We start from the raw sequence: 15,279 nt of genomic DNA on the forward strand, positions 1-15,279 counted from the left end.
GCATAGAACTATTAACTTGATGGTTCCCATGCTCGAGCTATGCAATGCTAAATAATACCATACATATGTAATGTTCACTACTCTCAATAAACATGCTTGTTTTGGGGGAAAGTTGCTATCTCACATGTGCAAACAAATATAATGACGTAATGATCATTGTTTTTTCATTAAAATATATGGGCTATTTAATTTAGTTGATAACAAAAATTTAACAAGTACTATTTTTGGTTGGTTATATTAGTAAGTGTTGCGGCAAAAACTTGCAAATCAAACTTATGGTCTACGTGTACACACAGAAGAACAGATTGGGCCATTTTATAAGTCAAAGACAAATCGACGCATATCCCTTTCTTTGGGTATAGGTACTCCATTTGTTTGGCATACTACAAAAGGAATCTTATGATATAATAAGGGGATGACAAAATTTCTCAGTCCACATGCAATTGTTTTTTACTATTGTTATAACTTAAGTCATGTGCAATAATGTGGTAAAATCTAGCAAAGAATTATAACATGGCGTAAGTGTCAGGAACGTGCAATGACAACATGTACATATGGTAATATAAATAGAATGTATACAAAACCATGAATCAGTGAAAAATTATGGAGGTTTGGAGTTATCGCGGTGTTTACACATGGGTTTGGAAGCAAACAAAAGCTATTATGCAACAAGTAGTTGAATGGCATGTTGGACAGTTTGAACTTCCGTGCATTATCGAAATGGGGCTTGCGATATTCCGTTGGAAGGCTATGGACATGGCAATCATAACCTATGTTGAGCATTTTTTTCAAAATCATTACGGTTTAACATCACTATTGAAAACTACATTTTCTCATAGAAAACAACGTGATTCATATATATTTTTAACCTCATTTTTAACGGTTTATTGAAATAAGGAAAATGAAGGGGTGTTTGAAAGCTACTGCAAATGCGTTCATATTGATGAAATCTCAATAAACATACATGATTGTTTTTCCACATCGTCTATTGTCTGTATGGTGCATGTGTACACAAATGTGATGGTGTAATGATCCTTGTTTTCACATACAATATATGTGTGCTATTTAACTCAATTGATAACCAAATATAGTAGCAAACAACTAGAGAGAGCCTGCCAGGTACAAGTGGTTGGACTTGCTAGCAACATGAATGTGAATATGAATATTGTGTGTGATCTTAGTCGAAAACAAAACTGTAACGAGTATTGTACTAGTGACGTAACAAATACATGGGTGCAAGCAAAGCACTACTTGTAGAGTAGCAGTTTTGTGGAAGCAAAGTGCTTGAAAGAGACCACAGATCTAGAACTACACTTTGTTTCTTGGTTTGCTTATTCTAGAACCCCCCCCCCCGGGGGGGGGGGGGGGCATATTCTCTCTTCTGAAAGCAGATTTGATTCGGTTAGAACCGTTTTGGTTTCTTTTATAAGATGCCCCCACCTATTACTCGCCTATCTGGTTTTGATTCTGAGACTGAAAAAAACTTGAAGTAGTGTTTAGCAAAACAAAAGATATATATCAAATCTTGCAGGTGAAATTGAAAACCAAAATAACAACAATTTTTTTAAACACCCAATAGATTAATTAATTAAAAGGTTATCATAATCATTGATTACAACATACACCATGCAGGGCGGAAAACTATTAAGAAGAACGTCATTGAACCTACTACAAAAACTACAATTAGCAATCACATGGTCCACTCCATTGGCAATTCGATTAACTTTAGAAATCCTAAAATTTTGGAACAACTTAGAGATACTCAATGCCTCCTTCCTCACATCAACGAGAGGAGACATGTCAATGTTTTCATTTGTAAGGAAAGAAACAAAAGCACAATCAGTCTCCAAAATAATAGACTTGTGAAGATTGATACCGATATAAATCCCGACAAAACAAGCCCGAAACTCTTCTTTCATTAGCACTGGTACACCGTCCAATAAAATCCCATGAAGAGATGATGACCTCGTCGGATGAATTTCTAGCACCCAAACCCACACTTGCGGCACTGAAGTTCTCCACAAAACTTGCGACGACATTGATCTTGATATAGCCTAAAGGAGGAGGCTGCCAACCCACATAATCAATTAACAAAGCGTAACTGACCATTAACCATCCCACCATACCTTTACCTTTGGTATTTGAATCCAAATCAATATTAGCCTAACGCAACGAGAAGGTGGACCAATAATTATGCACATAACTAGCAAAGGCACTAATGGATTCCTTCTCCTTTCCAAAAATCACATCATTTCTGAAGTGCCACGCTCTTCAGAAAAGAAATAAGACTTGCTTTGTTGCTGCAAACTTAATTGATCCAACAGAACAAGAAACCAATCAGGACCCAAGAATTTAAAAACTTCTTCCCCAGGAAAATTCCACATTTCCCTCAATGGCAAATGCGGGGCACGAGCCTTAGGGCAAATCACAGGAGCATGAGAAGTACTTTCATCTTCGACTCTACAAACAGTGCGCATACCTGACAGTGTCTCATGTGCATAACTCTATTAACTAGCACGCCATGCAAAAATCCTGATCATCAAGGGGACATTAGCTTTCGGAATTAAATCCCAAATCCTCCTTTCCCCATTCGGGTCACCACTAGACTGCACCCAAGCATTTTTTTACTATCCATTAAATTGAGCACGAGCTTATACACACTTTTGACGAAAAACATACCGTTCTTCTCATAGTGCCAAGCAATACAATCTCCATCCCCCGACGACTGAATTTAAATTTTTAGAATCTACTCAAAGTCATGCGGGTAGAAAAGGTGTTTAATCAAGTCTTCATCCCAACATCTCTCCCCGCTCAAGAATAAATCAGACACCCACTTCAGTCTAGTATTCATCCTTTTAGCTCAAATTTTCAGGCAAGAACTCTTAGGGAGCCAATTATAATGTTAATACTAGAGCCATCATGCACCCTCCAAATGACACCCTTCTTAAACAGATTTAGTCCATGCACCTTGCCAAGTAGCTAATGCGGAGTGCGGAAAACCAATATGAAGAATATATGTCCTTGGAGGATGATACTTTGCTTTCATCAACTTGACACAAAGTGAATCTAGATAAACCAACAAATCTCACGCCTGTTTAGCCTAAAGAGCTTGGTTAAATAACCTGAGATCATGAAAGCCGATATCGCCAGCCTCATCATTTTGTCCCAGGTTAACTAGTGTGTTTTCCTCATGTCATCCTCATCACCGCACCCAAAAGTCCTGATGATTTAAGATAACTCCTAAATAATAGAAGTCGGATATTCAAAAATTCCCATAAGGAGATCCTAAATAATTGATTTGATCAGATTTTCCTTAAACTCACGGGGAAAACTTGAACAACAATGGTTTTTTGGTGCATTTTCTGATAGGAAGTAATCAAAATGCGCATCATCGTGATAGGTGTAGATAAGTTTCAAAAATTCTGTGAAGCGGAGGCACACTCAAATTTATTGTCTACCGGTATGTCATCTTACATGACAAAGAAGAAGAAGGAAAAGAAGAGATGTGTACATATTTAGACGACCAAGCCAAGTGCAGTTCATCTATTAGCTGGCGTATTCCACCACCGCCGTGTGGCGTATTCTCTCGTCGGAAAGCGGTTTTCGTCCAGTTAGGTCCGTTCTGATTCTTGGAGAATATAAAGGAACGGAATTACTAAATCTTCAGTTACGCCCCTTCTAATCTACCTTTTGAATCTTCTTGGACTTGCCCCCTTTGTTTTGGAGAATTGATTGAGATCTACACTTGATTCTTGATTGTGAAATTTGGTTAAGTAGCAGTCGACTAAGATTTGCACACATCTACACTTGATTGAGGTGGACTGAGGTCTACACACACCTATAAAAAACATGAAAGACTATCCAGCTAAAAAACATGAACGTACTGCGCTAGTTTCACTACACATTAGTTGGACGAAAGAAAAGTGAAGATAAAACAGTTGACATCACTGCACTTGCACACCACAAACTGAAGAAGCAAATTGATCGATCATACTACTAGTAAATTAAACTTCATCCGTGCCGGGAGGCAGCGGAACACACCCACTAGTACATGGTACTCCCTCCGTTCCGAATTACTTGTCTTGGATTTGTCTAGATACGGATGTATCTAGACTCATTTTAGTGCTAGATACCTCCGTATCTAGACAAAGGTATCTAGACAAATCTAAGACAAGTAATTCAGAACGGAGGGAGTACATGTCTGCAACCATGTATGAACACAACACACACCAACGCCACGTATGCATACAAGATCGATCATCAGCTCAGACCCTGGCGACCCCGCCGGTGCCCATGCCCATGCCCATGCCCTTGTTGTGCGGGTCGCCGACGCCTGCGCCGTACGCGTGCTCCGCCGGATACCCACCACCATGGTTACCACCGAACTGGTTCCCGAAGAGGCCCGAGTGCAGCGCCAGCACGTACAGCAGCTGCGTGAACATGAGAACAGTCACGAACGCCTCCAGCACCCGGAGGCGCCACCCTCGGTACCCGCCGATGTGGATCTCCTTGCACGCCAGCCCGAACGCCAAGGCGGTGATCGCCCAGGCCACCAGCGAGGAGGACGCGGAGGTGGCGAGGCTGTCGCCGCGCCAGGTGCGGACGTGGTGCACGCCGGCGAGCTTGGATGCGGCGCCCACGACCCCGGCGAGGATGGCGAAGACGAGGAAGTAGAAGGTGGCGCCGTTGCCGCCGACGCCGGGGCGGTTGGTGAGGCCGTTGATGAAGTGGTTGAGGTTCCAGCTCGCGAACCCTATGACGATGATGTACATGATGAGGTTCAGCACCAGCAGCGGCGCCACCATGTTACGCCCAACGCCCGCCATTGCTGCTCCCGTTTCTTCTTGGTCGAGGTGGAGATGGAAATGGAGCTCTGACACTCACTGGATTCGCTTTGGTTGATCTTGATCTAGCTACGTGCTGGGATTGGATTTGGCGGAAGCAAGAATCAAATGGAATGTGATGATTTCTGGATGAGGTGGTGAAGTGGAGTGTAGTGGGATAAATATATAGGTGTGCAGGAGGGACACGCGTGATGCGCCGCTTACGGGTGGTGCGACGCGTGCCGCATGGGGGCTTTACACGGTAGCTGTTTCGAGCAGCGTGCGGATGCTTCCACACTTCGCCTCCGCTTGGCAAACGCCCACTAAAATAGAAATGGACGCTCTGTCTATCGAATCAACCACCTCACGTGGGGACGCTTTGCTTCGGTGTCAAGCTCTTCTTCGCTCTCCCGATCCACGAATTCAGCAAACCAGTTAGAGAAAACTTTGTGGCAGCACAATGCAAATTTATTCCTTTCGCTGCAGATGTAATCACTACAGAAGTTTTGACAATGAAAGACGGTCTAGTTTTTGTTAATTCTCTTGGATTCAATCGGTTCGAAGCAGAATTAGACTCCCTACAGGTTATTAACTTCTGTAATGGTCAAACTAGATGGTGGAACTCAGCGGCGGCAATCTTCACGGAATGTGTGGATATTAGTTCCTTGATCGGGAAGATCATTTTTAAGCATTGTTATCGTTCTTGTAATCAAGCAGTTCATGCGCTAGCTAATTTTTGTTTCTGTAATAAATCTTCTTTCAGTTGGTTGGACGAGCCTCTTGACTGTGATGTCGGTAAGCTCGTAGACAATGTAAATATTTTATTCTAATAAAGCTAGCCATGATGGCCTTCCCTAAGAAAAAGTTACCCTTCCTATTTTCAAATCTTACACACACTTGTTTAGGTTGAAAAAAATAATAAAGGTCTAGCTAAAACGGAAACATACTACGACATCAATAACTTGTTTGAGTCCTCTTATTATGGGTTCGGTACCTAGTGATCAGGGTCACTTCTTGGGTAAAAGTCAAAGGGACTTTCTGCAATCCAAACTGGATCACAAAGGCTCATCAACACCTTTTCCGGCGCCGTTACCGGAGAAGCATCGTGACATTAGTTATTAGATCACAGTTTCTATTTCAATTTTCTTCTTGTCTTTACATATTTTTCAAATTGGTGTTCCAATAAATACCCGAAATAATTATCATGACAAGGAAACTCGGGAACTTTGTTGCCCTTAACAAAGATAGTATGTGTGCACCAATGTCATTACCTGGTATTGTTGCCTAACAATTTAAAATTAAGCCTCATATTGTTACTATGGTTCAACAGAGCTAGTTTGGCGGCTCCGCATCGAAGGATACCGATATGTATTTACATAATTTCACTTAACTATGCGACATAAAACATATTAAATTTTATGAACCAGACGCGTCGAAGTTGTGTCTATTTCCTTGCTCTCTAAGAGAAAAGGTAAAAAAAATGTCTTCTAGCTTTGCCCCAGAGGAGTCATAACTTCATGGAATTTATGTTGTAGCAAATTTATGTCCATGTTTTTTCCCTACAAAAATTATGCAACTTCGATCGTAAATAACTGGCTTTAAGCACGAAGATCAAGAGCCACTAGCGCTTGCATGTGACTACATGAAAGAGGCTACAAGGAATTTCCCAAAACACAGAATGGAAGAATGGATCATTCTTCATGTATTTCATAACGTCGTTAACCCTATGTCAAACCTATAGACTGAAGCTACATACCTAATTGATGAGATGACAGAAAATCATGTCCAATGGCATGTGGAAAGGTCAATGCTTCCTCTAAACTACTAGGAACATGTTGGCCCCCAAGTGTAAGGGTTTGCAGCACGCAACCGTTTCCCTCAAGTGACCTCAAGGTTTATCAAACAAACATGAGTTTATTAACACAGCCAATGGTCAACACCTGCACTGCACACACGAATACAAAACTCGCTTTGGCCCCCAACAGACTAGTGAGGTTGTCAACCTCACTACCTTTCTAGTTACAAGGACTAAAATCACAAGTGTGTGTAAGATTTGATTGCAACGGAAAAGTAGAAATAACATATCAAAAGAGCGTTTGATTTAGATTGAAAGTTTATAGGAAGAGGATGGACCGGAATCCAAAGTTTTGTTGGAAATATGCCCTAGAGGCAATAATAAATTAGTTATTATTATATTTCCTTGTTCATGATAATCGTTTATTATCCATGCTAAAATTGTATTGATAGGAAACTCAGATACATGTGTGGATACATAGACAACACCATGTCCCTAGTAAGCCTCTAGTTGACTAGCTCGTTGATCAATAGATGGTTACGGTTTCCTGACCATGGACATTGGATGTCGTTGATGACGGGATAACATCATTAGGAGAATGATGTGATGGACAAGACCCAATCCTAAGCATAGCACAAGATCGTGTAGTTCGTATGCTAAAGCTTTTCTAATGTCAAGTATCATTTCCTTAGACCATGAGATTGTGCAACTCCCGGATACCGTAGGAATGCTTTGGGTGTACCAAACGTCACAACGTAACTGGGTGGCTATAAAGGTGCACTGCGGGTATCTCCGAAAGTGTCTGTTGGGTTGGCACGAATCGAGACTGGGATTTGTCACTCCATGTAACGGAGAGGTGTCTCTGGGCCCACTCGGTAGGACATCATCATAATATGCACAATGTGACCAAGGAGTTGATCACGGGATGATGTGTTATGGAATGAGTAAAGAGACTTGTCGGTAACGAGATTGAACGAGGTATCGGGATACCGACGATCGAATCTCGGGCAAGTATCGTACCAATAGACAAAGGGAATTGTATACGGGATTGATTAAATCCTCGACATCGTGGTTCATCCGATGAGATCATCGTGCAACATGTGGGAGCCAACATGGGTATCCAGATCCCGATGTTGGTTATTGACCGGAGAGTCGTCTCGGTCATGTCTGCGTGTCTCCCGAACCCGTAGGGTCTACACACTTAAGGTTCGTTGACGCTAGGGTTGTAGAGATATTAGTATGCGGTAACCCGGAAGTTGTTCGGAGTCCCGGATGAGATCCCGGACGTCACGAGGAGTTCCGGAATGGTCCGGAGGTGAAGATTTATATATAGGAAGTCTAGTTTCGGCCATCGGGAAAGTTTCGGGGGTAATCGGTATTGTACCAGGACCACCGGAAGGGTCCCGGGGGTCCACCGGGTGGGGCCACCTATCCCGGAGGGCCCCATGGGCTGAAGTGGGAGGGGAACCAGCCCCTGGTGGGCTGGTGCGCCCCCCATGGGCCTCCCCCTACGCCTAGGGTTGGAAACCCAAGGGGTGGGGGCGCCCCACCAGACTTGGGGGGCAAGTCCCCCCCCCTTGGCCGCCGCCCCCCTTGGAGATTGGACCTCCTAGGGCCGGCGCCCCTCCCTAGGGGTCCTATATATAGTGGGGGGGAGGGAGGGCAGCCACACCTGAGTCCCTGGCGCCTCCCTCTCCCTCCGTGACACCTCTTCCTCCCCGCTTGTGCTTGGCGAAGCCCTACCGGGATCCCGCTACTTCCACCGCCACGCTGTCGTGCTGCTGGATCTCCATCAACCTCTCCTCGCCCCTTGCTGGATCAAGAAGGAGGAGACGTCTCCGCTCCGTACGTGCGTTGAACGCGGAGGTGCCGTCCGTTCGGCGCTAGGATCATCGGTGATTTGGATCACGACGAGTACGACTCCATCAACCCCGTTCTCTTGAACGCTTCCGCATTGCGATCTACAAGGGTATATAGATGCACTCCTCTCTCTCGTTGCTAGTCTCTCCATAGATTGATCTTGGTGACACGTAGGAAATTTTTTGAATTTCTGCTACGATCCCCAACAGTGGCATCATGAGCTAGGTCTATACGTAGATTCTATGCATGAGTAGAACACAAGTTGTTGTGGGCATCGATTTTGTCAATTTACTTGTCGTTACTAGTCTTATCTTGATTCAGCGGCATCGTGGGATGAAGCGGCCCGGACCGACCTTACACGTACGCTTACGTGAGACTGGTTCCATCGACTGACATGCACTAGTTGCATAAGGTGGCTAGCGAGTGTCTGTCTCTCCCACTTTAGTTGGATCGGATTCGATGAAAAGGGTCCTTATAAAGGGTAAATAGAAATTGGCATATCACGTTGTGGTTTTGGCGTAGGTAAGAAACATTCTTGCTAGAAACCTATAGCAGCCACGTAAAAAACGTGTAACAACAATTAGAGGACGTCTAACTTGTTTTTGCAGCATATGCCGTGTGATGTGATATGGCCAAAAGGATGTGATGAATGATATATGTGATGTATGAGATTGATCATATTCTTGTAATAGGAATCACGACTTGCATGTCGATGAGTATGACAACCGGCAAGAGCCATAGGAGTTGTCTTAATTTATTTATGACCTGTGTGTCAACTTATACGTCATGTAATTACTTTACTTTATCGCTAACCGTTAGCCATAGTAGTATAAGTAATAGTTGACGAGACAACTTCATGAAGACACGATGATGAAGATCATGATGATGGAGATCATGGTGTCATGCCGGTGACGACGATGATCATGGCGCCCCGAAGATGGAGATCAAAAGGAGCAAAATGACATTGGCCATATCATGTCACTATTTGATTGCATGTGATGTTTATCATGTTTTACATCTTATTTGCTTAGAACGACGGTAGCATAAATAAGATGATCCCTCACCATAATTTCAAGAAAGTGTTCCCCCTAACTGTGCACCGTTGCTAAAGGTCTGTTGTTTCAAAGCACCAGGTGATGATCGGGTGTGATAGATTATAACGTTCGCATACAACGGGTGTAAGGCAGATTTACACACGCAATACACTTGATTTGACTTGACGAGCCTAGCATGTACAGACATGGCCTCGGAACACGGAAGACCGAAAGGTCGAACATGAGTCGTATAGTGGAGACGATCAACGTGAAGATGTTCACCGATAATGACTAGTCCGTCTCACGTGATGATCGGACACGGCCTAGTTGACTCGGATCATGTATCACTTAGATGACTAGAGAGATGTGTATCTAAGTGGGAGTTCATTAAATAATTTGATTAGATGAACTTAATTATCATGAACATAGTCAAAAGGTCTTTACAAATTATGTCGTAGCTTGCGCTATAGTTCTAATGTTTTAGATATGTTCCTAGAGAAAATTTAGTTGAGAGTTGACAGTAGCAACTATGCGGACTGGGTCCGTCAACTGAGGATTGTCCTCATTGCTGCACAGAAGGATTATGTCCTTAATGCACCGTCAGTGTGCTGACCCTCGAGCATCGTCTGTAGATGTTGGGAAACATCTGACATACACGTTTTAATGACTACGTGATAGTTCAGTGCGTAATGCTAACGGTTTAGAATTGTGGCACCAAGGATGGTTTTTGAAACGTCACAGAACATATGAGATGTTCCAAAGACTGAAATTGGGATTTCAGACTAGTGCCCACGTCAAGAGGTATGAGACCTCTGACAAGTTTCTTAAGCCTGCAAACTAAGGGAGAAAAGCTCAATCGTTGAGCATGTGCTCAGATTGTCTAAGTACTACAATCGCTTGAATCAAGTGGGAGTTAATCTTCCAGGTGAGATAGTGATGATTCTCCATAGTCACTGCCACCAAGCTATTGGAGCTTCGTGGTGAACTATAACATATCAGGGATAGACATGATGATCCTTGAGAAACTCGCGATGTTTGACACCGTGAAAGTAGAAATCAAGTAGGAGCATCAATTGTTGATGGTTAAACCACTAGTTTCAAGAAGGGAAAGGAAAAGAAGGGATACTTCATGAGATGGCAAATCAGTTGCTGCTCTAGTGAAAAACCCCAAGGTTGAACCAAACCCGAGACTAAGTGCTTCTGTAATGAGGGGAACGGTCACTGAAGCAGAACTACCCTAGATACTCGGTAGATGAGAAGGCTGGCAAGGTCGACAGAAGTATATTGGATATACATTATAATGTGTACTTTACTAGTACTCCTAGTAGCACCAGGGTATTAAAATACCGGTTCAGTTGCTAAGTGTTAGTAACTCGAAAATAAAAGGCTACGGAATAAACCGAGACTAGCTGAAGGTGAGATGACGATATGTGTTGGAAGTATTTCCAAGGTTGATGTGATCAAGCATCGCATGCTCCCTCTATCATCAAGATTGGTGTTAAACCTAAATAATTGTTATTTGGTGTTTGCGTTGAGCATAGACATGATTGGATTATTTTTATCACGATACGATTATTCATTTAAGGAGAATAATGGTTACTCTGTTTATTTGAATAATACCTTCAATGGTCTTGCACCTAAAATGAATGGTTTATTGAATCTCGATCGTAGTGATACACATGTTCATGCCAAAAGATATAAGATAGTACCACGTACTTGTGGCACTGCCATTTGAGTCATGTTGGTGTAAAACGCATGAAGAAGCTCCATCTTGATGGATCTTTGGACTCACTCGCTTTGAAAAGATTGAGACATGCGAACCATGTCTATTGGGAGATATGCATGAAGAAACTCCATACAGATGGATCATTTGGACTCACTTGATTTTAAATCACTTGAGACATGCAAATCATACCACATGGGCAACATGACTGAAAGACCTCGTTTTCAATTAGATGGAACAAGAAAGCAACTTGTTGGAAGTAATACATTTTGATGTGTGCAGTCCAATGAGTGCTGAGGCACGCAGTGGATATCGTTATGTTCTTACTTCACAGATAATTTGAGTAGATACTGAGTATATTTACTTGATGAAATACAAGTCTGAATTATTGAAAGGTTCAAGTAATTTCAGAGTGAAGTTGAAGATCGTCGTGACAAGATGATAAAATGTCTATGATATGATCATAGAGATGAATATCTGAGTTACGAGTTTGGCACACAATTAAGACATTGTGGAAATTGTTTCACAACTAATACCGCCTGGAACATCATAGTGTGATGGTGTGTCCGAACATCATAACTACACCCTATTGGATATAGTGCATACCATGATGTCTCTTATCGAATTACCACTATCGTTTATGGGTTAGGCATTAGAAACAACCGCATTCACTTTAAATAGGGCACCACACAATTCCGTTGAGACGACACCATATGAAGTATGGTTTAGAGAAACCTAAGCTGTCGTTTCTTAAAAGTTTGGGGCTGCGATGCTTATGTGAAAAAGCTTCAGACTGATAAGCTCGAACCCAAAGCGGATAAATGCATCTTCATAGAATACCAAAAAATAGTTGGGTATACCTTCTATTTCAGATCCGGAAGCAAAAGTGATTGTTTCTAGAAACGGGTCCTTTCTCGAGGAAAAGTTTCTCTCGAAAGAATTGAGTGGGAGGATGGTGGAGACTTGATGAGGTTATTGAACCGTCACTTCAACTAGTGTGTGGCAGGGCACAGGAAGTTGTTCCTGTGGCACCTACACCAATTGAAGTGGAAGCTTATGATAATGATCATGAAACTTCGGATCAAGTCACTACCAAACCTCATAGGTCAACAAGGATGTGTACTACTTCAGAGTGGTACGTAATCCTGTCTTGGAAGTCATGTTGCCAGACAACAATGAACCTACGAGCTATGGAGAAGCGATGGTGGGCCCGGATTCCGATGAATGGCTCGAGGCCATAAAATCCGAGAAAGGATCCATGTATAAAACAAAGTATAGACTTTGGAAGAACTACTTGATAGTCGTAAGGCTGTTGGGTGCAGATGGATTTTAAAAGGAAGACGGACAATGATGGTAAGTGTCACCATTAAGAAAGCTTGACTTGTCGTTAAGATGTTTCCCGACAAGTTTAAGGAGTTGACTATGATGAGACTTTCTCACTCGTAGCGATGCTAAGAGTCTGTTGGAATTATGTTAGCAGTTACTGCATTATTTATGAAATCTTGCAGATAGGGTGTCAAAACATTGTTTCCTCGACATTTTTCTTGAGGAAAGGTTGTATGTGATACATCCAGAAGGTTTTGTCAATCTTGAAAGATGCTGACAAGTATGCAAAGCTCCAGCGATCCTTCTAAGGACTGGAGTAAGCATCTCGGAGTTGGAATGTATGCTTTGATGAGATGATCAAAGATTTTGGGTTTATACAAAGTTTATGAGAAACTTGTATTTCCAAAGAAGTGAGTGGGAGCACTATAGAATTTTTGATGAGTATATGTTGTTAACATATTGTTGATCAGAAATGATGTAGAATTTCTGGAAAGCATACAGGGTTATTTGAAAAGTGTTTTTTAATGGAAAACCTGGATTAAGCTACTTGAACATTGAGCATCAAGATCTATAAGGATAGATCAAAATCGCTTAATAGTACTTTCAAACGAACACATACCATGACAAAATTTTGAAGGAGTTCAAAAATAGATCGGCAAAGAAGGAGTTCTTGGTTGTGTTATAAGGTATGAGTATTGAGTAAAACTCAAGACCTGACCACGGCAGAATAGAGAGAAAGGACGAAGGTCGTCCCCTATGCTTTAGACATAGGCTCTAAAGTATGCAATGTTGTGTACCGCACATGAAGCGTGCTAAGCCTTGAGTCAGTCAAGGGGTACAAGTGTGATCTAGAAATGGATCACAGGACAACGGTCAAGGTTATCCTTGGTAACTAGTGGACTAAGGAATTTTCTCGATTATGGAGGTGATAAAAGAGTTCGTCGTAAAGGGTTACGCCGATGCAATCTTTGACTCTAATCTGGATGATTCTGAGTAGTAAACCGGATTCGTATAGTAGAACAGTTATTTGGAATAGCTCCAAAAAAGAGCGTGGTAGCTGCATCTACAAGATGACATAGAGATTTGTAAAGCACACACGGATCTGAAAGGTTCAGACCCGTTGACTATAACATCTCTCACAAGCATAACATGATCAAACCCAGAACTCATTGAGTGTTAATCACATGGTAATCTGAACTAGATTATTGACTCTAGTAAACTCTTTGGGTGTTAGTCACATGGGGATGTGACCTTGAGTGTTAATCACATAGCGATGTGAACTGGATTATTGACTCTAGTGCAAGTGGGAGACTGTTGGAAATATGCCCTAGAGGCAATAATAAATTAGTTATTATTATATTTCCTTGTTCATGATAATCGTTTATTATCCATGCTAAAATTGTATTGATAGGAAACTCAGATACATGTCTGGATACATAGATAACACCATGTCCCTAGTAAGCCTCTAGTTGACTAGCTCGTTGATCAATAGATGGTTACGGTTTCCTGACCATGGACATTGGATGTCGTTGATGACGGGATAACATCATTAGGAGAATGATGTGATGGACAAGACCCAATCCTAAGCATAACACAAGATCGTGTAGTTCGTATGCTAAAGCTTTTCCAATGTCAAGTATCATTTTCTTAGACCATGAGATTGTGCAACTCCCGGATACTGTAGGAATGCTTTGGGTGTACCAAACGTCAGAACGTAACTGGGTGGCTATAAAGGTGAGCTGCGGGTATCTCCGAAAGTGTCTGTTGGGTTGGCACGAATCGAGACTGGGATTTGTCACTCCGTGTAACAGAGAGGTATCTCTGGGCCCACTCGGTAGGACATCATCATAATGTGCACAATGTGACCAAGGAGTTGATCACAGGATGATGTGTTACGGAACGAGTAAAGAGACTTGCCGGTAACGAGATTGAACGAGGTATCGGGATACCGACGATCGAATCTCGGGCAAGTATCGTACCAATAGACAAAGGGAATTGTATACGGGATTGATTAAATCCTCGACATCGTGGTTCATCCGATGAGATCATTGTGAAACATGTGGGAGCCAACATGGGTATCCAGATCCCGCTGTTGGTTATTGACCGGAGAGTCGTCTCGGTCATGTCTACGTGTCTCCCAAACCCGTAGGGTCTACACACTTAAGGTTCGGTGACGCTAGGGTTGTAGAGATATTAGTATGCGGTAACCCGAAAGTTGTTCGGAGTCTCGGATGAGATCCCGGACGTCACGAGGAGTTCCGGAATGGTCCGGAGGTGAAGATTTATATATAAGAAGTCCAGTTTCGGCCATCGGGAAAGTTTCGGGGGTAATCGGTATTGTACCGGGACCACCGGAAGGGTCCCGGGGGTCCACCGGGTGGGGCCACCTATCCCGGAGGGCCCCATGGGCTGAACTGGGAGGGGAACCAGCCCCTTGTGGGCTGGTGCGCCCCCCATGGGCCTCCCCCTGCGCCTAGGGTTGGAAACCCTAGGGGTGGGGGCGCCCCACCTGACTTGGGGGCTGCCCCCCCCCTTGGAGATTGGATCTTCTAGGGCCGGCGCCCCTCCCTAGGGGTCCTATATATAGTGGGGGGGAGGGAGGGCAGCCACACCTGAGTCCCTGACGCCTCCCTCTCCCTCCGTGACACCTTTTCCTCCCCGTTTGTGCTTGGCGAAGCCCTGCCGGGATCCCGCTACTTCCACCACCACGCCGTCGTG

General features: G+C 43.1%; 1 protein-coding gene across 2 annotated transcripts; it reads right to left on the minus strand.

The window, feature by feature from the left end:
* Positions 1 to 3,924: 3,924 nt before the first annotated feature.
* On the minus strand, positions 3,925 to 4,965 carry LOC119289339 (membrane protein PM19L-like). Of its 2 annotated transcripts, none has more exons than XM_037568690.1 (2): positions 4,198 to 4,965; positions 3,925 to 4,058 (listed from the first exon to the last, which is right to left on the minus strand). In XM_037568690.1, the coding sequence occupies exon 1, from the start codon at positions 4,824 to 4,826 to the stop codon at positions 4,266 to 4,268; it is 561 nt and encodes a 186-aa protein (XP_037424587.1). In that variant the 5' UTR covers positions 4,827 to 4,965; the 3' UTR covers positions 3,925 to 4,058; positions 4,198 to 4,265. The 2 variants fall into 2 exon arrangements, with proteins under 2 accessions (XP_037424587.1, XP_037424588.1); XM_037568691.1 differs by having other exon boundaries at positions 3,925 to 4,054; positions 4,194 to 4,965.
* Positions 4,966 to 15,279: the final 10,314 nt, after the last annotated feature.

The sequence above is a fragment of the Triticum dicoccoides genome, chromosome 4A (assembly GCF_002162155.2).
Source record: "Triticum dicoccoides isolate Atlit2015 ecotype Zavitan chromosome 4A, WEW_v2.0, whole genome shotgun sequence".
In the NCBI taxonomy this organism is placed as follows: domain Eukaryota; kingdom Viridiplantae; phylum Streptophyta; class Magnoliopsida; order Poales; family Poaceae; genus Triticum; species Triticum dicoccoides.

Excerpts from the sequence above, each read along its gene's own strand:
- LOC119289339 (XM_037568690.1), bottom strand. The coding sequence starts at position 4,826 with ATGGCGGGCGTTGGGCGTAACATGGTGGCGCCGCTGCTGGTGCTGAAC.